This window comes from Rhagoletis pomonella, unplaced genomic scaffold (genome assembly GCF_013731165.1).
Source record: "Rhagoletis pomonella isolate Grant_MI unplaced genomic scaffold, Rhpom_1.0 Rhpom_scaffold_00012, whole genome shotgun sequence".
NCBI classification, from domain to species: domain Eukaryota; kingdom Metazoa; phylum Arthropoda; class Insecta; order Diptera; family Tephritidae; genus Rhagoletis; species Rhagoletis pomonella.
In genome coordinates this window covers 18,318,291-18,341,080 of record NW_023458566.1, presented here as the reverse complement: position 1 = coordinate 18,341,080, position 22,790 = coordinate 18,318,291, and the positions used below count along the sequence as shown (strand labels likewise).

General features: G+C 33.5%; 2 protein-coding genes across 11 annotated transcripts in view; both read right to left on the bottom strand.

Moving 5' to 3' along the window:
• Positions 1 to 22,790, bottom strand: part of LOC118748019 (G-protein coupled receptor Mth2-like) — a 67,417-nt gene that overhangs the window by 40,407 nt on the left and 4,220 nt on the right. Inside the window, exons 1-2 of one of the 8 annotated variants that reach the window (XM_036482290.1) lie at positions 13,693 to 14,020; positions 12,192 to 12,469 (exon numbers count right to left, since the gene is read on the bottom strand). The exons of the other annotated variants lie outside the window; for them this stretch is intronic. The gene's annotated coding sequence lies outside the window, so the exon portion shown is untranslated. Of the gene's footprint in view, positions 1 to 12,191; positions 12,470 to 13,692; positions 14,021 to 22,790 lie in introns of those variants that run through there. 8 annotated transcript variants of the gene reach the window in all.
• On the bottom strand, positions 19,221 to 22,790 carry LOC118748020 (G-protein coupled receptor Mth2-like; the record flags this gene model as incomplete). Of its 3 annotated transcripts, XR_004994011.1 has the most annotated exon segments (8): positions 19,289 to 19,307; positions 20,874 to 20,950; positions 21,391 to 21,514; positions 21,593 to 21,811; positions 21,876 to 22,047; positions 22,117 to 22,368; positions 22,447 to 22,632; positions 22,704 to 22,790. XR_004994011.1 is itself a non-coding variant. In XM_036482294.1 (7 exon segments), coding segments are annotated over 7 exon segments (1,028 nt in total), but the record flags the coding sequence as incomplete, so codon positions are not given.

Sequence of the window (22,790 nt, the reverse complement as noted above, 5' to 3'; positions counted from 1 at the left end):
TTTTTTTTTTTTATATGTATGTTACCGCATAACTTTGGACCACGTTGGTTCAGATCCGATCAGCAGATCATGAGATATATATATATATATATATATATTTTATATGGGAGTTGAAGTCGGTTTTTTTTTAGCTAAAAATTACTAGTTAATTGTAGATATTTTAGCCAAGAGTGATAGAGACAAGATGGCGGGATGTTATGGAAAATACTACGAAACAAAAATTGCTTCACAAAATCCCAGTTGATCTGTCAAACAGTCACTTTTGCGCGCACCTATGGACACCTTTTCACAAAGGGGGCGTACCCATAAAAGCCTCGTAAATTTACGAGCTTTACACGGTTTAAGACTTAACGAGTTTATGGGAAACCCCTATTAGTATTTATTACCTATGTATGTATGTATGTATGTTCAACATTGTACATACATATGTACAAAAAGCAATTTCTAGTTGCTCTTCAAAACGTTTATTGCTAATTTATTAATTGATTAAATGGTCAATCGTTCATAATCAGCCAGTTAACTCGTCCAAAAATAGTCCAAACGGCGCTGGCTGTATTTGTCCGTCAAAAAAAAAAACATCTTAACTAACAAACAAAACAAACCGCATGTGGGCATACGGATCTACATATGCATATACTACATACTACGTAAATATTTACATATACATACATACATACAAATATAAAAAAAAAAAGTTGAATGGCAGCGTTTGCTGGCGATTAACAACAATAGTGAGTAATGTCTATTTTCCTTCGCTTAAATTTTGTTTGCTTTATCAATAGAAATGAAGAGATTTTTTATAGGATCTTAATTAGCGTTTATGTATGTATGTAAATGTAGGTGTGATTACGCGTGTTTTTTTTTTGTGGATGATTTTATAAATGAGATGAATGGCTATGTTGTATGTATGTATGTAGATGCGTTTATTTGCCAACCTACTTTACTGCTCGTACCAATTGGCATTTAATTTGCTTAATGGTCGGGCTTTCCCAGCTGTCTAATAAATGTAAAAATTTAAAGAGCATGTATGTATGTATGCATCTACATATGTATGTAAATATAGTACTTATACTACAAACTTATATTATGCGATAAAAACTTAAAGAAATAATAAAAACTTATAAAAATAAAACTTTTGTGTATAAAATTTTTGCGCTGAGTATTTTCTGTAGTTTAATTTGCAAAAGTGTTAGGGTTGGGTCATTTGTTTATCTTTGGTATTTTGTTTCTTAACTTTACAATAAATAAAGAAAGCTCCTCCACTTCAACAAACAACGAAAATAAACATAAGAATATTGTCTAACTAAACAACTATCGGTGGCAGTGTTTGGAAAAATGTCATCAAAACGGTGACGAAGTCGTGGAGCTCCCTGCAAATCCTGCAAAAAAAAAAAAATTACGAAAAAATCTCAGATTTCTTAAAATATTTCCGCACGAAAAATTACAAAAAAATCCGGTGAGAATCTAAAAAAGATTCGAAAAGTCACGAATCATTTCATTATATTGGCAATCTCTAAAATACAAAAAGCAAAAACCAATGTTTATTGTTTCTTTTCCTGGGCCGTTTAGTATTTAAAAATTTACTAAATACCTTAGGTACTATATACCCAAGTTTTTTTACTTAAGTTTTGTTTTTAGAATTTGGACGTAGTTTTTTGAAATTTGCAATTTTTGCCATTTTTCGACACTTCAGCCAGTGTTGCCAGTTTAGGTATTTCTCCCTAGATTTAGGGTTATTCTGGGTCATTAGTGAGAAAAGTAGGGATAAAATATCTTTAGGGATTTTCTTAGGGATTTTTTTAAATTTTTAGATTTTTTTTTTTGTTCTAAGAGCAGTCAAAGAAAAACTGGCAAATATCGTAACTTTCGAACAGTGCTATATTACGTGTGCATACATATGTGTGTAACGGAATATATCCATTATAAATTTAATGTTTTAAGGCAAAAGTACACACAAAGTATATTTGGTTCATGGCAAAATACCAGCTAAAAATCGAATGTGTTTTTGTTCTCTCAATAAAGCTATCTCTTTTTATTAATGTATTTAAAATTTTCTAAATCGTTTAATTCTTTCAGTTTAGCTCCGTATAAGAATGCTAATTGTTTCATAAAACAATTTAAAAAGTAATTGTAATTAATTTAATGGCAATGTCCAATTAAAAGCTTGATTGAAATTGCCTTTTTAATCAATTAGCAAATTGATTAACAAATTAATTGCTTAACACCCAGCATATCTAGATAACTACTAGTACGAGTTACTAGTATTTAGCAGCCTTAGATATCTACAATCTATATTTAGGGTTTTTTTTAGGGAGAAATTAAAAGACTTTAGGGTCATGTTATATGGATCTTCTGGCAACACTGACTTCCACACTTTTTTTTCTCAAGAACTGGATGCGCTAGAAAAATGTTGTAAATGCACTTCAAATCAGCAAAAAAAAAATCCCTAGTTGAGGTCGGTCTGGTTTTTGAGATAAAATATGTACGACCAACCAAATTGTTGAATATATATGTTTTAGTGTAATTAAGTGACTAGAAAATACCGTTGATTTTTGACATTTTTTTTTTGTTGACGATACTAGGCATTCTCTTCCATATAAACAAATTGTCGAGCACACTTTGTATGGGGAAAAATGCGTGACGTCATCAGCAAAAAAAAATCCTACAAATCAACGGTATGAAACTTGCACTTTATTGTACTAAAATTGAATGGTCTACAAAACTGCATACCAAACATTTTTCTTAAAATTCTGAATAAAAAGTTTGAAAATTTGGTGAAAATTTGTCGAATTTTTATAATTTTTGTTCATAGTTTGAAAAGCCGATTTATATGATGTTTGTTGTATAACTACCTAGGCTTTTTTTTTTAAATATTAAACATAAAATAAACTTACAGAAATATAGCCAAAATTCTTAAAAGTACGACGAGTCTATTATTTCTGCCGCCAGTGTACATATGTATGTGTTGACCGATGATTTCCAAACTATTTAAGATACCGAATACCGCGAAAATTTTAATGGCCCCAAAAATAACAAAGCATATAAAAAAGCATCTTACATAAAATTGTCGTATTCATACTTAGATACATCTATATGTATGTACATATGGCCGGCTTAGAGTTAAAAGTTACTCAGTCAACTATATGTATTTCTATGCAAGAAGCAAGAACAATTTCCTAAAAGATCGAACTACATGCCTTTTTTATTTCTAACCGTTTCTAAACAGTTATACGCAAGTTTGCTACGCTTTTAGCTTAGAATACGCGAAATCTCGTATTGAAATTGAAATCTTCTATTGAAAATGAGTTTGTTAGCTTTTTATTCTCTTCAGTAAAATTTAAAAAATCGGACTTAGCAATTTTCCACCTCTAAGCTATCTATGTATATGTAAGTATGTATGTACATAGGCACGCGTGTGTGTACACAGTTTAGGCCAATAAGCGAATGCGAAGTGCGTCATATGTTAATTGGCAACAAATGGATATTGATACGGAATAAATGTCTCATTAGCCTGATTAGTTATTATTTAGTCGCTTGTGGCGTCAATTGTCACATACACACCATACACAAGTGCCTAAATAACCCTGCAGAAAAAAATTATCAATTGATAAAAAATAATCCACTTGTAGTTAGCTTTTTTGCGTGATTTCTATAAAATATATAACTTATAATTAGCTACGAAAAGCTAACTTGAAACTAGTTGACAAGTGATGCATGAGCTTGTTTTCTTTAAACTCGTTTCTATTTAAATATCCTGCACTTCGCAAATACTTTTTCGAATTGCGGACAAATAAAAGGAAGCTCGAAATTTCATATTTTCATTTTGAAGTTATGTATGTCTGACGGAGTTCGAATATGGGACCACCTACAGCAGAATTTGGAAACAAATATGAAATGTGATAAAACAAATAAGGTAAAAAAATAAAAAAAATAAAAAAAAAATATTTTGTTTTTCCTATTGATATTTTATGCCCAAAAGTAGTTAGTTACAAGTTAGTTACATCAAACCACCCTTGACTACATCTCATGCAGAGGTAACCACCCTTGACTATTTCGCGGCCATCACCATAGAAATATAGTTAGCTTTCGTCAAAGAAATTATACAGATAATAAGTGACTTTTAGCTCCTTCCCAATCAACTTAAAGTTAGCTTATAGTTAGATACATTTCCTGCAGGGATGTATGTAGTATATACATATGTATGTATGTTTAGCACATGTATGTATGTATATCCATGTGTAAAAGTGCCAATCCCAAGCCACTAATATCGCAAGTGGTATCATACCGCTTTCCTTTGCTTTCTCTCGAATTCAAGGATTACTGGATACATATACATATGTACATAAGGGTACTTATCATGTATATTATGTAATTACTATAGGCATATATATGTATATTACTATTTATGTACAAATGTATGTATTCACAACGTACCTACATTGTACAAAAAAAAACTTTTTATGGGTATTTCATGTGTCGAAAGCTTAAGCCGTATCACCAGAAATACAAAGAGCGTTTAATGAGCTCATCTCAAAGCAAATGATGAATAATCCTCTGGGCACCGAACATACATACATACATACATACATTTGAACATAATTGCATGTGGATATTTTAGGTAAGGATGTAGGGCATTTCATTTTTGCTAAACTTAAGGCACTTCTTGCATGAATTTCTCTAGGTGATTGCGTCTGAAGGTATAACGCCACATACATCTGCCTCATTTGCTTTAATTCAAGCCAGCATACACTTCTCGTAGAAGAAAAGGCTCCAGAGTTCTTATTTATTTGCTTTCTTTGAGACAAAACCACAAATGATCACTTGCTTCCTCCTCAGCTCATTCCTATTTTCGACCAATTGAAATCTTGTGATTTCAAGTATCTGCAGACTTTATGAACAAATGTGCGTTTTTTTTTTGTTTTTTTTTTTTGTTTTCGACACATCGCAGTGCTTTCGAAAAGTGTCTTAAGTATAAACAATTCAATTATAAGGGTATGTGGACTGTGTTTTGTTGTGAATTTGCTACCATGCCTACCTCACAGTTCAAGAGCTAAATTATCCGACGTTATGCCAAACGGCTAAACAAACATACATACCTATGTACTTATACACACATTCAAGTGTTACTCAAAACAAATGGTCAAACATCAAAAAGCGTAAGCCACCAACGATGGCGATCACTGTTAATTGGCCAAGCTGAGCGGGTACAATGGCGGCGTTGATGTGTTTAGTGCAGCGCGCCGCGTCCACAGGTGGCCCATTCGATTTGCCCGCCGGCTGCAATCACACACTTACCGCACTGGTCGTGGATGAGGCTTTTGCGAGATGCTTAAAGCGAACCTGCTGCGGATGTGCAAAACGAGCAATGAGACTCTTTGCTTATTTGCGCAATTGGCAAATTGATATGATATGATTTGTTTTGTAATTTTGTAGGTGATCAATTCTATTTTTTATCGCTTATTGTTTTTATTTTAATTCAGTCAGACAATTAACATCAGTAGAAGTGGCGAGAAGTGGGTATGTATGTATGTATATATGCAGCTTGTGTGGCACATTAATTTGGCATACAAATCAGGGAAGCCAACTCGTGGGGAATTTCACTTTTTGTGGGGAATTTAAGCTTACGTGGATAATCGGGGGATGAACTGCTTTTTTTGTGAGGATCTAGGTGTTAACTAATTTTTTCTTTTTTCCTCCACAAATTTCATAATGACTTAAAAAAGTTGCATGATAAATGCAACTGCAACTAAAAGTACTGATTATGCAACCCTGCAAATTTTCTTTGTCGCATTTGCTTTCATGGAACGACTAAACATAATTAATTTTTATATGGAAGTAAACCGCAACACCTTCGGGAAAAAAATTCTAAAACGAAAATTTTTAACCACTTGAAACTTGCACTACACAAAAATCGAAATAAAAAGCTTGAAATTTTTACGAAAATTTTTTGATTTTTTTTTTTAAACATTGCACACAGTTTAAAATTTTGATTTATATGGATTTTATTAAAAAATGAACTATATTAAAAAAAAAATAACTCAAATTAAATAGGAAAAAAAAATTATTGTGAAAGCTGGTCAAAATTTGGGTTGACTAAATATTTTTCGACCACTGTATGTATGTAAATATTATATGTACATTTTTTATTCTTTATTTGTTAAAAACTTTATAAACGTTGAGTTACGTAGATGAATCACATTTAAAAATAAAACAAACAGAAATACATACAATTTTTTTTTTTTTTTAAATAAGGAGATATTCATGGATGAGGAATTTGGGACAAAATCGAGTAATTTCTTAGTCGAAATCGGGGAATTCTCAAACATGAGTTGGCTACCCTGATACAAATGAAAAAAATTGGAGGCAAAACTTTATTACGGTTGCTTGCGGTTGAAACAAGGAAAAATGATATACATTACTGTTATACAATACTTTTTTAGAAGTACTGTGTACATAAATGCCTATTTTCGCGTGGCTCGTAAATCTTTGGAGTGCAAAGTTTGACTTTCATATCGGTGAAAAAATACAAAATTTTATTAAGGTCGAGGGAATGGAATTAAAGCCAATTTCTTATTTTATTTCATAAATTTTTATCGATCTATTTATTATATAGCTTGTACAAAATCTGTAGCTAACCAAGCGAATTTAATCGGAAATCGATTTCCACAAAATTTCCGAGACGTCATTTGTGGCGGATGAAGTTATGTGGGGGTTGTTTGGAAGTACAAACCATTAGCGGTATGGAGGCCTCCTTCTGTCTCTTCGGCATTGAAAATTCTAACACAATTCAGGTTTTGCATCAAAGCAGGTATGAAACGAATGATTTCGGCTTTATCGTCGATTGAGTGAAACGAACTATTTAAAAATCATAAAAGAAATTATACCGGTTCAGAAATAGTCATGCAACTATATATTGGCCAAAGGAAGCAATTGATGCGGGAGCAAATAAATAATTTATATTGAACACGCCACCGGTACATTACCTTAAGCCCAGCGCCGGATTAAGGGCAGGGCCGACAGGGGCCGCGGCCCAGGGCCCCCACATATGATGACGAAATAACAAAAAAATAATTTTTCAAAGATTACGCTGGTATTAAAAAGGTTTGTCAGCTCCATCAATACACTTGCGGAACCTCGCCTAGCTTCTGTGGCTCTGGTGAGATTCTCTCGACTCAGCCAATAATGGAATAATGGAAATTTCCGTGGGACGCTGAAACTAATAGCTCAGAATGACCCACGGACATATCAAAGAATACGGAAATAAGGGACGAGGGCACGTCAATTATTTATCAACAACCCGCTGGGAAATAATAACTTCGACGGTAATGAGACCAATTGCATTCATTAAAAGTTGGTCCCCATTACCATTTTATATCGAATTGTAGTAGTCAATTTCAGGTTCAAGTAAAATGATTTTTTTCTGTCGGTTTCGCTCACAAATTTCATATCTGCATAAATATATGTATGTATATATATACACATATATATAGTACAAATTTTTCAGTCGAACACTGAGCCGAGCCAAAAACTCCTCAATCCCCTCCCCTTCCGCTCCGTTAACTTTGAAAAATGTATTTTTATATTATACGTTCTCATTGGGAGCTTATTTCGTCAACTTCAAATTAAGATAAACAAATAAATGTTAACCAACTTTTTCAAATCCTTTGGAACTTTTTCATTGTTTGACAAGCTTAATCAAATGCTGTTGGTCCGATTCCCATCACGTCCAACTTTTGGAAATTCGGTGCACAGTGTTATTAACTCAAAAAGGGGCTCCACACGACCTCGGACGCACACATTCTTAATCCGGCCCTGCTTAAGCCAGTTTAACAAATACTTCGATTTTCGTTTGAAGGACCAAGACGTTTGAGTTACATCCAAGCTATTTACTCTAAGCAAACTAAAAATTTGGAACCACCCAGCCAGCAAGAAAACGTACATTTTTTACGAGGGATTCTCGATTGGCAAAAAGTTAGAGAAAGGCTCGTAAATGATACACAAAAAAGTGTAATAGAAAGAGGCTTGTAGTAATTTGTGTCAGCACAAGAAAAAGTTTTCATTTTATAATATTCGCATACGAATGTTTTTTTTCGATCCGTTTACGACTGTACGTAGGCGCTCCGCAATTTCAAGAGAAAAAGTACTCGAAAACGAATCGTAAACGGCTATCATAAACGACTTTTTATCCGGTTTTTCTTGGAGAAAATATGCAGTTACGAGCGTGTTTACGATGATTTTGCTGGCTGGGCAGTCGCTCCTTACATATATGTATGTATGTATGTATGTATATATATTTATGTGTACTGCATACGAGCATACATATCCCACACAATTTCGAGCAACCACAACTGAATTGTTTTTCCCCAAAAATATTGGCCAACTATGAGCATTGTTGCTGCTGCTGATTTGTGCTTTCACCTTGAAATCTGCAATACATATGTATGTACATATGTAGATATGAATGCATAAATAAATAGATTTGTATGTATGAATAGGCTAATTGGTTATTGAAAGATTCATGGCAAAATCGTCGGTAAATCGGCAGACACACACAGTCACGCGTACATACTGGAATTTTAGCTTTTGACACTCTGTTTAGATGCAATTAAATAGAAGAGGTGCAATCTGGAAGACATTCCAAGTACATATGTATGTATGTGTGTTATGTATGTATCTATTTATAATCGGCACAGCATTTAATGATGCCTACAATACAATTTTGTTAGTCGATCACAATTTGAATAATTTTTCTTGGTACAAATACTTACTGCATGCGACAGTCGATAGATCTATGTTTTAAATAAAAACTATGTGTAATGTAATTAAAAACTCTGATGCATTGGTGCTACACAGGCAGGGTTGCCACTGACAAAAAAAAATACTTACCATCGACTTGAAAAAAATCTACCAATTGTGGAAAATATCTACCAACAATTTTTTTAGTTATTTTAATGAAAACTATAGTTTTGATATTTTTTCAGTTAATTCCATAAGAATTCAAATTGTGTTTAAAGGAACTATTTCAACCAAAAGCGAAAGTGATAAACTAAAGGCAACAACGAAACTTTTTCATTTGAAAATTTTTGAACTGGATTATACTGGAAAATTTTTGAGATGTATTATAGATAAATACAGTGACTCAAAAACGCTAGGTGAATTTTTTTTTAATATTCACCTTTTTTTTCAAGCCAATTTTTTTTTGGTATTATTTTATAAGAATATTGTTTACGCTTTAGCCAAACATTTAAAAATCAAGGATTCAAGCTAAATACAACATTTAGAAAAATTCAAAAATTTTCGATATTTTTACTCTGATTTTTTTTAACAATTTAAGGTATGGAGTTTTATAGCCCATACTACTTGAGACTAATCAACAATGTTCAGCTAAAAATTCCCGTTGGCAGTTTTTAATTTTTTTGCAACCAGTATTTTGTGTTTTTTTTTTCATTTAACAATTGCCATTGATAAAAATATGCGTTGATTTAATTTTTTTTCTAAGGCCCGAAGTGGGTAATTACATACTTGTCCGTTCTTTTTTTTATTTAAATAATCATTTAAAATATTTAAGCAATCAAAAGCTTCTCGGAAATCCAGTAAAAAGAGTTTTGAATGTTCGCCTTTTATCGATATACATTTATTCGTATGTATATAAAAAGTGTGCATTAAAATGTTCGAAAATTAATGCAATAAAGTACACTGCACTTTTGTAAAGAAATTTATAATAAAAAAATAACTACGAACGATTCAACAAAAATCTACCAAAATGAGAAAAAATGTACCTTTTTACCAATCCAATTTTGGTAACAACTTACGAAAGTGGCAACCCTGTACACAGCACTAGTTAAACCAATACTACTTTATGGAGCTTTGGTGTGGTGCAGGGCATCGACATAATCGTTAAGTCTTAATTGGAGAGATTACAATGTATGGCTGCGCTCTGCGAAGCGAGAGCGCTCAGGACAATTCCAATGTTTAGTTTAGAAATCATACTGACTTAGAGCCAATTGTCAACTAAGTAGCAAAATCTTGCAGCGAAATAAGCTGTTAGGTTGGCAGCAGCAGGTGAATTCGGGCATATCACAATAGGCCGGAGAAATGTATACATATATGTATGTATGTACATATGAGATACGTACATCTTAATTGGGAGAGATATCTCCAAAATATGTATAGTCGAAGAATGAGACTGGCGTAAGAACGCGATACCCGGGCATATGACTTTTGATATCTACTAGATAGTTCAAAATGCTCCAAAAGATCCACAATCTACGACCCAAAATTAAGTTTACGTTTTTCGGCGTTTTTTTTGTTTTGTCATTTTAGCGTTGATTCTAAAAATTCTATCACTTATGGTATCACGTCAAAATGGTCCATGTGTGACACACTGCCAGCCAGATCAATCTAATGAACCTTCCGCAGAATTTTAAGTACCGTTACCATAAAAAAAGCTTTGTTACCAAGCTTGTTTTAAGAAATTTACCAAACAAACCAATTTCCAAGCTTATAATGCTAATATTTTGATTAAGTAGACACAATTACGTTTTTTTTTCAAACGTTTAAATCAAACACGTAAATATATGCAATTTCATCTAAAAACAAGTATGCAACTACTATGTGTCATTATTAAAACAATAAATGGGCCCAGCGGTTGCTACACTATCGGCACTCACTTCCCGGGAAAAACGCTAATTAATTAAAAAAAAAAAAATGATATAACTAGAATGCACGGTTTTGCGTGACTATTATATTTTAAAATGAATTGAAAAACTAAAAAAAATCGCACGAATATCAATCAAGCGCGAATCTGCATACATACGTACATATGTACATACCTATGTATATTAGGGTGGTCAAAAAAAATGTCTAACCTCCCGCAAACCTGAAGACTTTCGAAAATAAAGAGGCCCCTGTTTTTTTGTTTTTAAATCAGTTAACATTAAACCGTTCCGCCGAGCTTTGAAATATTTCATATGGGTAAAATACAGTTTTTCGTAAAATCGTTAAAAATGTATATCGTTTGATCGAATAAAAAATATTTACCTCAAAAATCTGCAAACCATAAAATTATGATGCATATATAACTTTAAAATTTTACTAACTTCTTTTTCATAAATTGTATGTGTTCGTAACCACTTCACGCACGTTTTTTAAAAATATTTAGTAATATTTAGGAGCTAAATTTACATCACAATGCCATTGCTAGAAGATTTCTGAAGGGAAATATTTTCATTCGATTAAAAAATATTTATTTTTAAAGATTTTATAGCAATTCTGCGAAAAATGTATATTTAACGTTTACAAAATAAATTAAAAAAAATACGAGTCTGCTTATTTTCCATTGTCTATAATTCTAAGAATGGCAGCGAGAAAATTCCAAAATATTCACTTGACTGTACATTTCTGGAGCACCCTAATGTATGTGTATGTACATATATTTAAATGCGCATACGACGGAGTTACTTATTGTTGGAAGAGCAAAATTTCAATTGAAAACACGTTCGATAGCTTCACTAGAAATTTTAATATTCCACTCGGTATCACTAGCGCTGACTTTTAAACAGTTGCTACTATGCATTGTAGCAAAAAAAAAACAAAAAGAATATGTAGAAAAATAAAAACATTTTAATATTGTAAACAAGACGTTCGTTTTTTTACTTCTGTTCATACATATCGTTACTTCAATATAGAAAGACCTTAACTAAAATTTGTGTGTCTTTAAAAACTTTATAAAAACTAAGGTTCTTTAGTTGGGAATTTCTGCAAAATCCTGGGTGTAATAAAGACTGGCACTAGTTTATTGATATACATTGTTGTTGGTTTTGAATTTCTTTAGGCCTTTAGAGAGTAATCTACCGACCTTTGTGCAAAGCCGAGTTTCGAAAGAAATGATAAAATGTCAAAAAATGGGCCAAAACTTTAAAAAAATAGCTTAAAAAAAGCATACGCCGAAACCCCCTATTTTTTTTGCTACAATTTCTATCGTTTTTTTTTCTACATCGTATTGAGCTTTATAATTGATTATTCTTCAAAATAAAGGCGTATAACTATGGATCTCGAAGAAGAAATGTACCTATACAAGTGAAGCGGGGTGTATTATTTATCAGTCTCTGTTCCGTGCCCCGCTACTAAAAATTATGTACTATGCACGTCTCTATGTATGTCTGTATGTATTTCTCAACTTTCCCACTTACCTGTATTAATCTTCGATCACCTAAGCCGTGTGTGTACCGGTCAAACTTCTTCAAGCAAAGGTATTTTCTTTCAGCTCTGAGCTGTTTAACTTTTCATTGTTTTTCTTTTGTTGTTTTTTATTTTTATTTTTTTAATCGAAGTTATCTTAAGTGCGTGTAGTATAATTTTATCTCTGCCTTAAGTTCGCCTCTTTGCCGTTGCTTATTTTGTCACTTTGTTTATGTCAGCGTCGAACTGGTGATCCAAGTGTGCATTAAAAAAAGCGACGAGGGCTGAACTAATAAAACCAACAACAACAAATTGCACAATTAAAGAGTGTGTCATCCAGGTATATTTATATGTATATATGTATTTGTAGGTATGTACATAAATTTAAGAAATTATAAACTTATATACATATATGTATGTATGTAACAAAGCATGTACACTAGGGCAGGTCAATTTGTTAAGTGAGATTTTTTTTCCGACTATGCGCGTATAGCACAGAAAAATTCTACGTGTAATTATAAGCAAATTTGCCGAAGAAACCATGGCTCTAAAATCAATTTGGAGTTTGCCAAATTGCGAAAATGTAGGTTTCTTAGCATTTTGTTGTAGAGTCGAAAAGATGTGCTTAGATTTTGTATAAAAGCGTGCTATAAGTGGTTTTTTGGTATGAGGAATCCTAAACTTTTTTCGCCAGAGGGCGCAACAGTGAAGATTTCACATTTTCTTCGAAACCTTTTTTTCGCAATTTGGCAAGCTACAAATTGACTTTTTTTTTTTGTACATTGTACATATGTATAATTCATAAGTATATATTTAACAAGTAATTTTTAGCAAAAAAAAAAACCGACTTCAACTCTCATATAAAAAATATATATATATATATATCTCATGATCCGCTGATCGGATCTTAACCAGATTAGTATGGGACCACCTCTAAGACACTACCTTGCAAAAATGCAAAAAGAATTATCGAAATCGGTTGACGTGGTCCAAAGTTATGCGGTAACATACATCAAAAAAAAAAAAAAAAAAAAAAAAAAATCTGACGAACTGATAACCTCCTCCTTTTTTGGAAGTCGGTTAATAAACAGGAGCAAATGTTAGGTAGTAATTGGAATTGCATATTTTCCATAACCACAGAGACCGAAGCAAAGCGTGGAGTGGAGTTGATCCACGGTTAAGAGGTGTCAGCCGATTTTTTTGTTTGTGTATCGTGTGTATATATACACATAAACATACATACATATGTACGTCGTAAGTGGTTGCTTATGATGTTGATCACTTTTTTGTGTATGTATGTCTCTTATTTGTCCACGCTTTCTGCTTTATTTTTCAAAAAGTGAAAGAAACCGAATTTTTTGTCAACCCACAATTGTTCAATGAAATTTTTATTTGTCACACAAATTGCACAATTGATGTAAAAATCCACAAACATACATACGATATTTTCAATAATTTCAATAATTTTTGGAGCCCATACATACATATATGTATAAACACACTCTTACGCACTTATTTAATTTAAAAGGTAAAAATGGCTGTCATTGCAAGTGGGTTTCCCCACGATGAGGGTTCTCGTTATTCGCCAATTTTTTTTTTTCGATTTAGAGTAGCTCTAAATAAGCCGGTATTCAAAAAAAAAAAAAATTTTGCTATATCTTTCGCGTATTCAACCGGTTGTTTTGCACAATTTGACCGTAGACTCGCTATGTGATGATGACCGTATTTTCGCTCCTTTTCGTCAGCCGTGCTAACAACCGCGCACATCAATGTTTTGTACTCAACTGAAGCGTTAAGAAGTCACTAGCGAATTATTGCCCCTAAAAATTCCAACAGCGGATCCATCGTAGTGGCGTAGCGTCACATCGCTGTCAGCCAACGCGCGCTCATCGCTGCTGGTCATCGCTTGCTTATTATTTCAAATCGCTCCCCTAATGCTTGAAATACAATACCGGCGAACGGCAAACTACGCCGAATTGGGCGATGCTGTCGTTCACCGTTCGCCCAGCTATTTCGCCTACTTAAACAGAATTAGAGCGGTAGCGAAAACAGCTGATCCCATTTGGTCGCCTTTATAATTTGGGTGACCATATTTAGAAAAAACTAAACCATATTTAGAAATGAGGAAATGATAACAAATATAAATGTAAAACAAAGAAAGATTATTATAAATAATTTGTTTCAAGCCAGATTTAACGAATCCACAACTATATTTTTCAAACAACAAAAAAAAAAATCGTGTTTAGGTTGTTTTCTTTTAAAACTTTGAAAGCAAAAAACAAATACGGCCACCTTTGGCACGCACAGCTGTCATCGCCCAGCAGGGCGATAGAAATAAATCTATCGCCATGAAACGCCGCCAAGCGAACTTCGCATTTCGCTTTGGCTGTGTTCAATTTCATATGCTTGCGGGTGTTCTAATTTTGACAGCGCGAATTTCGCTGTGGTGAGTTCGCCGTTCGCCGGCATTGTATTTCAGCTATAACAGTGGTGTAGATTTGTGGTTGGCGCCTGTTGATGGGTTAATAATGTTGTTGTTGTAAATGTTCTGTGGTGAATTTCGCTGCAATTGTGAACAGCAACACAGGAAAATTGGTGTGTAGGAATGCACGGCCGGCCTTAACCATCTTAAGCTCCCCGGGCGGGGCATTCATTTGGCGCCCCTCTTTATTTCATATTATGCGTAAGAAGCATTAATTCTGTGAGAAAAGTAAAGTCTAGCAAAGTGAGGGAGGATGCCCAATAAGTATTCCTCCGCCTCCTTCCCATCAATTTAGGCTGGTTACGCCATTGTTCTTGTGTAAATTTCGATACTTTAGTACCTAACTAGACCTTCTGAGACTGGAGCCTCATTGTCTGAAAAATTCACACAATTGCAAGGAATATTTATATCTCATTCCAATTTCAACTATCCAGCAACCTACAGGTATCATGTGGCGGCGCTTATGCTACAGCGCCAACGCACAGCGGTATTTCGACGGAAAAATAAATTTTTTTAATATTCAATCTTTATGCCGAATTTCCACTAGGCAAAGGAAATGACAAAAAATTTAAACCATTTAAAAAAATGCTAAGTGCAAATGGACTTAATGACTATTTTTTCAATGTAATGACAAGATTATTTTTTAATGCCCGACTTTGTCATTTGTCATTTTCGCCATTTAATGCCTAGTGGAAATCCAGCATTATATTTGTTTGGTTTAGCCTAATGCTGAATTTCCACTAGTCATTAAATGACAAAAAATTTGTATTTTTGGCCATTAAAAAATACCCGTGCCATTACGTTCATAAAAGTAGTCATTATGTCTATTTCCACATGGCATTATTTAAATGGTATAAATTTTTTGTGATTGTAATGCCTAGTGTAAATCCAGCATATCAAAGTGATATTTGAATAAGAAAAATTCATTGTAACTTTGTACGATACTGGCAGTTTTATACAAAATAAAAGCAACAAAATTCAAAAGAATTTTATTCAATTAAAATTGATTGAGATCTTTGTTCACTTAAGCAATATGTTCTTCTTATAACTTTTGTTTTTTTTTTGTTGTAGGTTCATATGGAAATATAGCACTCGCTAAACAAAAAAGAGAAAAAGTCAGGGCAATCGCCCAAATATTTCAATAAATATAATCTGAGAAAAATAACACTTTATAAATGTTAACTTTGACACTTTTGATGGACAAAAACTATTGGATTGTTCACACTTGCCTGGTTATCCGGTTATCTGGTTAAAAATTATTATTCTGTAGTGTATGTTATTGTTGTAAACTGAATGAAAAATATAACCACATAACCAGATAACCTGATAACCAGCCAAGTGCGAACAACCTATATGTTTCGTTCTTACTATAAGAAAAATTAAAGATCGGAATGTTTTCTATCGATTTCTGAAAAAAGTTTGGCGCGTTTAACATAACCTCATATAATAATGATGGTATTTATGGAATTTTTAAGGCGTTTTTTTTTTTTTTGTTAATTTTGCATGGGAGGTATGTATGGGAGGTATAAGCCGATTACTCCCATTTTGATTTTTTTCGATGTTAAGTTATGCTGAATTTCCACTAGGTATTAAATGGCAAAACGCATAACGCATAACGGTTGTTTGTAACAGCCAAAACGAATCGAGATAAATATATACAAATGTATACATAAATGCTCAGAATTAAAAGAGAAATCGATTAAGCCATGTCTGTCCGTCCGTCCGTCTGTCCGTGTACACGATAACTCGATGAAAAATTGAGATATGTCAACTAAATTTGGTAAGTAGGTTGCCCTTTATCCAATTTAGGTTGGGATTGAAAATGGGAGAAATCGGGCAGCAACCACGCCCACCTCCCATATAACGGTATTTTCGAAATACTGGATCCAAATTTGTTGAAAGTTGGTATTTGAAGTAGAATTTTGGCGTAAAATAGAACAGTTATAAAATTTTTGGAAAATGGGCGGGGCCACGCCCACTTATGATTAAATGTTGTATCTCTGTAGTCCCTTTACCAATCCCTACCAAACTGGGTGAGAACATTTCTTAGGTCCTCACTAAGAAACTCGTTGACACTTTTTGAAATCAGACAAGAACCACGCCCACCTCCCATATAACGGTAATTTACAGAAATACGAAAACTGCGATAAATTAGTAGCTATTTAAGCTTATTTACTCAAAATCGTTATATGCAATGACCTCTTAGCAGAAAATGATTTTTAGCGAAATTTTTGGAAAATGGGCGTGGCACCGCCCACTTACGCCTACATATGTGTATATCGGTACCCGGTTTATCAATTTCTACCAAACTCGACACATTTAGCAACCTTAACGCAAAAAAGCAATATGTTGAAAATTTTTGAAATCGGACTAAAATTACTGCCACTTACCATATAACGGTAAATTTCAGGAGTACGAAAACTCCGATTTTTCAATAACTAAAGATGCCAACTTGCAACAATCGTTTAACAAGACACAAGATTATTGATTTTTGTTAAATGGGCTTGGCACCACCCACTTATGACTACAGAAGTATATAACGATAACCGCCTTACCGATTTCCACCAAATTTGGTCCAATTATTTCAATATATCATAGCATATTATTGAAACTGTTTGACATTGCGAAAAATACTCTTCTGAAAAAAAAACGATATTTAATACGTGCGCCGAGTATATAAAGTTCGGTTTCGCCCGAACTTATACTTCTTTAATTGTTTAAATGGTATTCGGCATTATATTGCTAACACCTGGGCAACATTTCGGAATGATATGTTCATCGGTCCGCTTTTTAAGGCCTTTTTAAGGCGTTTTTGAGGTTAGGTTTGTATCGGTGGTATGCTTTGAAATAAACCACCACCAGTCCTGTGGATACATATGTATGTGTTCATTTACATACACGACTAATGTGGCGAAGAAGCCAGTGGTGGCGAAAAGTTTTCCGTTTCCTGATATAATTTATCATAAACCCGAAATTCTCGTTGATATGTTGTGTTGTTAAATAATAAAAGATATGCATAACCACAAAGAACAATGGAATTCTAGTTGTCATGTACATACATATGTATGTAGACATCTGTACGGTGGTTTATTGTAGATTAGAGAAAAGTTCGGGGTAATCCTGATCACCGTGCTTGCTAGATACGCATATTATTGTAAACAAGTGCTAAGTATGAAATGTGGATTACGACCACAACTCATGGCCGCGATGTTAGATACATACAAACATACAACGCTGTTATTAATGCAGTAATTTACGTAGATTATTATTATAATTTATGTAGATTTTAATTATGTGACCACAGTGTTTTGTCTATTAATTTTGATGCATCGACAATTGTTTTCCTGACGCCCCCCGATGAGTTGTCTGGCTTGTGGAATTTCTTCGTCAACCAACCAAAAAAGAAAAGTTAGACTTTTAAAAGATTTGTGCTGCCTCTGTAAAATATTCTTATTTTAAAATGCATAGAATGCATAAATAAAAATTTAAATATTTTAACAACCGACTCTAGCAAGTCTCGGTGCATTTGCTTAGCGGCCATATTGTATAGCATGCTTAGGCCTAGTTTTCACGTCGAATTTTCGATGCACCGTTGTGCGTAGGTGTATGTACCTCTGCTGAATTAGTAGCAGCACGTTCCACTTCACAACAAACAGCAGAAATATAATTTGTTCCTGGGATGCATTAAAAACGTCAGCCACAACAAAAACTGCACTGGTTTTGTCTTCGACCAAATAGCCAACGATTTCCAGTATCCAGTTGATACCCATCGTAATGAACATTAGGGTGATCCAAAAAAAGTTCAAAATGTTAAGCTCTCCCCCCTAGGATTTTTCTAAATGGAAAAAAATACCTGTATTTTTTGTAAAAAAAATTTATATATATATTTAAAACTGGCTCAAAGCATATGAAGTTTTCCATGTAATTTATGTATATAGGGAAAAACAACTTTTTCGTAGAAATGGTATAGAATTATTTAAAACCAGCATTTTTCCATCGGAGAACTCTGTTTCTCTTCATGAGCCTTCCAATAATAATACCCAATTGTTTATTTTACAACTTTTTAATACTAGCGATTTTTTATGTGTGCGTCCATTACATTTTTTTTTGTGTCTTTGGGGGACCCATAAAAAATAGTTAACATCCTATAGTTGCAGCCGATTTTAAACTAAACCTATGTGTCTTATATAAAGGCGTTTTATCTTTTTCATAAAACCCACTTTTATTGAAAATATACTAATTACAATCGCTTACTTCTAATTTTATAAATTCTTACATAAAACTTAACCTAAAAAATCCTAGAATGCATTTGTAGAGACATTTATTGTACGAATATTAATACCAAAGTTCTAATGAACCTAATGAATACCTCCAACTTAATAAACTAGCGATTAGCTTTACGTATTTGGACTTTTATAAGTTCTCTAAATAAATCTATAAATTGCGTAGATGTTTAAAATTGAGTTACCAAGAATACTCAGCAGCACTCTCGTATGAAGTCAAGAGATTTGTATGCAGAGAAACTTGTTTGAATAGACAGAAATTATATAGATATTACTTATGTATTTGTAGGTGACATGTGTGGGGATACATAGTCTATGCTGTGATCCTTAGTTCCGGACTTTCTGTCGACTTGCCAGATTAGCTAAGAAAAAGTAATCAAAAACATACAAAATTAATTACATGTGCTTACACTATATACATATGTATCGTACTACTTAAATTCTATATTCATATTTACATATCGAGCCCTAACCGCCAAAATAACGTAAGCGACATTTTTTTCAAATTTTTCTTTTTGATGCAGAAATGCATCTAGACGCTCTAGGAATATTTCTGCATCAAAAAGAAAATTTTGAAAAAAAATGTCGCTTACGTTATTTTGGCGGTTAGGGCTCGATATGTTCATACATATATATGTAAAACTTATAAGTAATTTATAAAAAGATATTGCACCTCTTGTGCATATGTTCTTATCCTATCCTAAAAATAGAATTATTAGAAAAGACCAACAAAACCAACAACCACCACATGATCAAGTGAATTGCAGCGGAATAGCTGCGCTTCATTGTGTTGTGGCATAACAAAAACAAAAAAAACGAAAAACGAAAAAGTGGGAAAAAGCAAACTTAGCACAGTGCATAGGCAACAACTAACTGGCTGAGTAAGTGGGATCGTCGGTTCGAAGCCTACTGAAAGAAGTCTGATGAGGAAATGTGGTGATTTCCGAAATAGCTATCACTTCTACCATTTTTTTATTCACATTATTGTTGCTTTTCCACAATAAGTTTTTCATTAAAAACGGCCTCAAGCTCATTCAAAATTGTTGAAGGAAATAATAAATTTCGTAAGCACATTGTAAAAACGTGGAATATTTTTGGAATAAATTTGAAATTTACACCCATTTTTATTATTTTTTTTTTTAAACCTTCACAACAATATTTGCCAAATTTCAAAAGAAAATTGTCTCTTTTAGTTGCTACTTCGAAAAGAATGTTTAATTCTGTCTAAAACTAAGTATCATTCATTAAAATCAACTAAACAAAAATGTGAAGTTATGACATTTTTCTAAAGAGAATCTAAGTGAATCCAATCCAATTGTTGTAGAAATGAAAAAATTGGTGTAAATTTCAAAATTTATTCAAAAAATTTTCCACTTACATACATATGTACATACATATATACAATGTGCTCACAAAATTATTTCTTTAAATACTGCATATCGATGGCTGAGTGGAAGATCGACCTATCTCGTCGGCAGCCAGTTCGAAAACATTCTATCTCAAAAAACTTTTCTAGAACGCCCTATTTCAGAATTCGTTTTAAAAACGCCCTATCTCAGCTGCCCTATATCAGCATATTTTCAATACATTTTGAAGTGAGATAGGGCGTTTTTGAACCGAATTTTGAGATAGGGTGTTTTTCAATAAAATTCTGAAATAGGGCGTTCTTGAAAAGTTTTTTGAGATAGAGCGTTTTCGAACTGGCAGCTGAGATAGGTCGATCTTCCACTCAGCCATCGATATACATACATTCTTCTTTCCAAAGCCATTATAAAAACTTAAAATTGGGTAAAAAATAACCAAGCTAAAAATTTTTTCATGGCAACATCCTGTTATTGATTGGTCTTCACTTTCTCAGGAAATTGTAATGTTCGAATCATTTGATAAAACATATAAAAATATTGAATGCAATTTTTTGATTAACTTACTCAGTTCCCTGGTCGATGCACTAGATTTGGTTGTTCGCCCATTTGATGACTGCACAGTGCTTCCCGGTTTAAAGACTCTAAAACCAAAGCAAGTAATGTAAATACCATAGTTTAGTAGATATTTATATTGGTCATCGCGGAATCAAGCGGATTAGATTGAAGAACGTATACATATATATATGTATGTATGCAAATCGTCGTTATCAATGTATGTATATAATTGACTTTTTTTTGGAAAGTATGAGCTTTTCGCATTGATGGTGACGATATGAATGTTAAAGTAGTACCAAACATGCTGTAGTTTCTAAAATGTATATCAAATAAACAAACACCTATGTATATAAAATAGTATTTTCCTAAACATTTCATGCGATTGCAACCCACTTCAAACAAGAAAAGTAAAGTTAGTGTGCTTTAAGGTAATGGGAAATGTGCAGCAAGCCTAGATCCATTCGACCGTAAAAAACCGTTAGTAACACCATAACCAAATACGAAATCCGAAATCATTTTTTTTTACCTATTCATTTACTCATTTCAATATCGAGGGAATTCCATTTGTGACAGTTTGCAGCGCTACGTCCTCTTCAGAGCACCGCGAATCAGCTGAGTCTGTGGTATCAGACCCCTCAATGCATAAAATTCTTCGCGAATTATTAAGTTTTTATTTCAAATATTGCCAATTTAGAAATAATATAATAATAAATATTTTAGAAATTTACCTCTTCTTTATGAGTAGCAGCACCTTCTTCTTCACAACCAACAGCACAAATAAAATCAAACCCTGAGAAGCGTTGTAAATGTCGGCAAATGCGAAAAAAATGGCGTACTCACTCTTACTGCCAACAATATAGCCCAGCACCTCCAGCAACCAACCGATTCCCATAACAATGAACAATCGAAAGAAGAGCCATAAACTAAAGTATTTCATTAAATTGGTTCTTCCATGGTTGGTGAGCATACAAATACTCACATGAGGCAGACGTTTCATAAAGAAGAACTTACTCATTTTTTTGGGAACGCAAATGTCGCCTGCTGTCTTCGCCCTGAGAGAACATTTTCAATTCCTTTCGTATGGTGTAGATCCGCTCAGCGGTTAGGTAAAATATAACCATGTTGAAAACAATAAGCACTAGGCAGGGTCCGTAGAAATAAATCATGGCTGACCAGTCGTCAACTTCACGCGGAATTAGAGACTCAAAAGTTATGTGCGACTGCATGAATGTTTATTTACACGCGAACGTACCTTTCAACCAACAATGGGAATATCCTATACCGGACTTGAGTTTATTTGGCAAATCGGAGTACTGCAAAGCTATAGTCAAAACGGTCATCAGAGCCGGCAGACCCCAAGCGTAGAGAGCGTAGTAGAAGAATCGTTTTCTCTGAGTCAAATGCTGAACATTTCCTTTGGTGCCGCGGAAATTGTGCCAAAGATCAAAACAGATGACATTAAGCCAGAAAAATACCGCCGTGAGGAAATAGTACGTCACAAATCCTGTCGAAATATATAAAGAAAATGCGTTCACCAATTTCCTTATTTTCTAAATCTTAACGCCTATAAAATGAAATTTACCAATAATGGCGCAAAGCACGTTGTCGTAATCCGAGTTTTGGATGTTTGTCACTACAATCATCGTGGTGCCAATAGCTAACGACAGTAGATAGCAAATTAAACATTTGGTGTGCAAGTTCCACAACTCCGGGATGAGCCAGTAGATCAGAATGGTCGCATATAAGAAAGGAGCAGAAATCATCAGAACTGCGAAGAATAAAGAAATTCTCGTTCATAAGTATTTGATTTGCAAAGATTGCAAGTACACTTTCACCCACTTATCGTGTTGAGCATGAGTGTTGGAGGCTCCTCATAGGTAATTGGACAATTCATTGGATTCAGCATATATTTTCCATCTTCCGCCT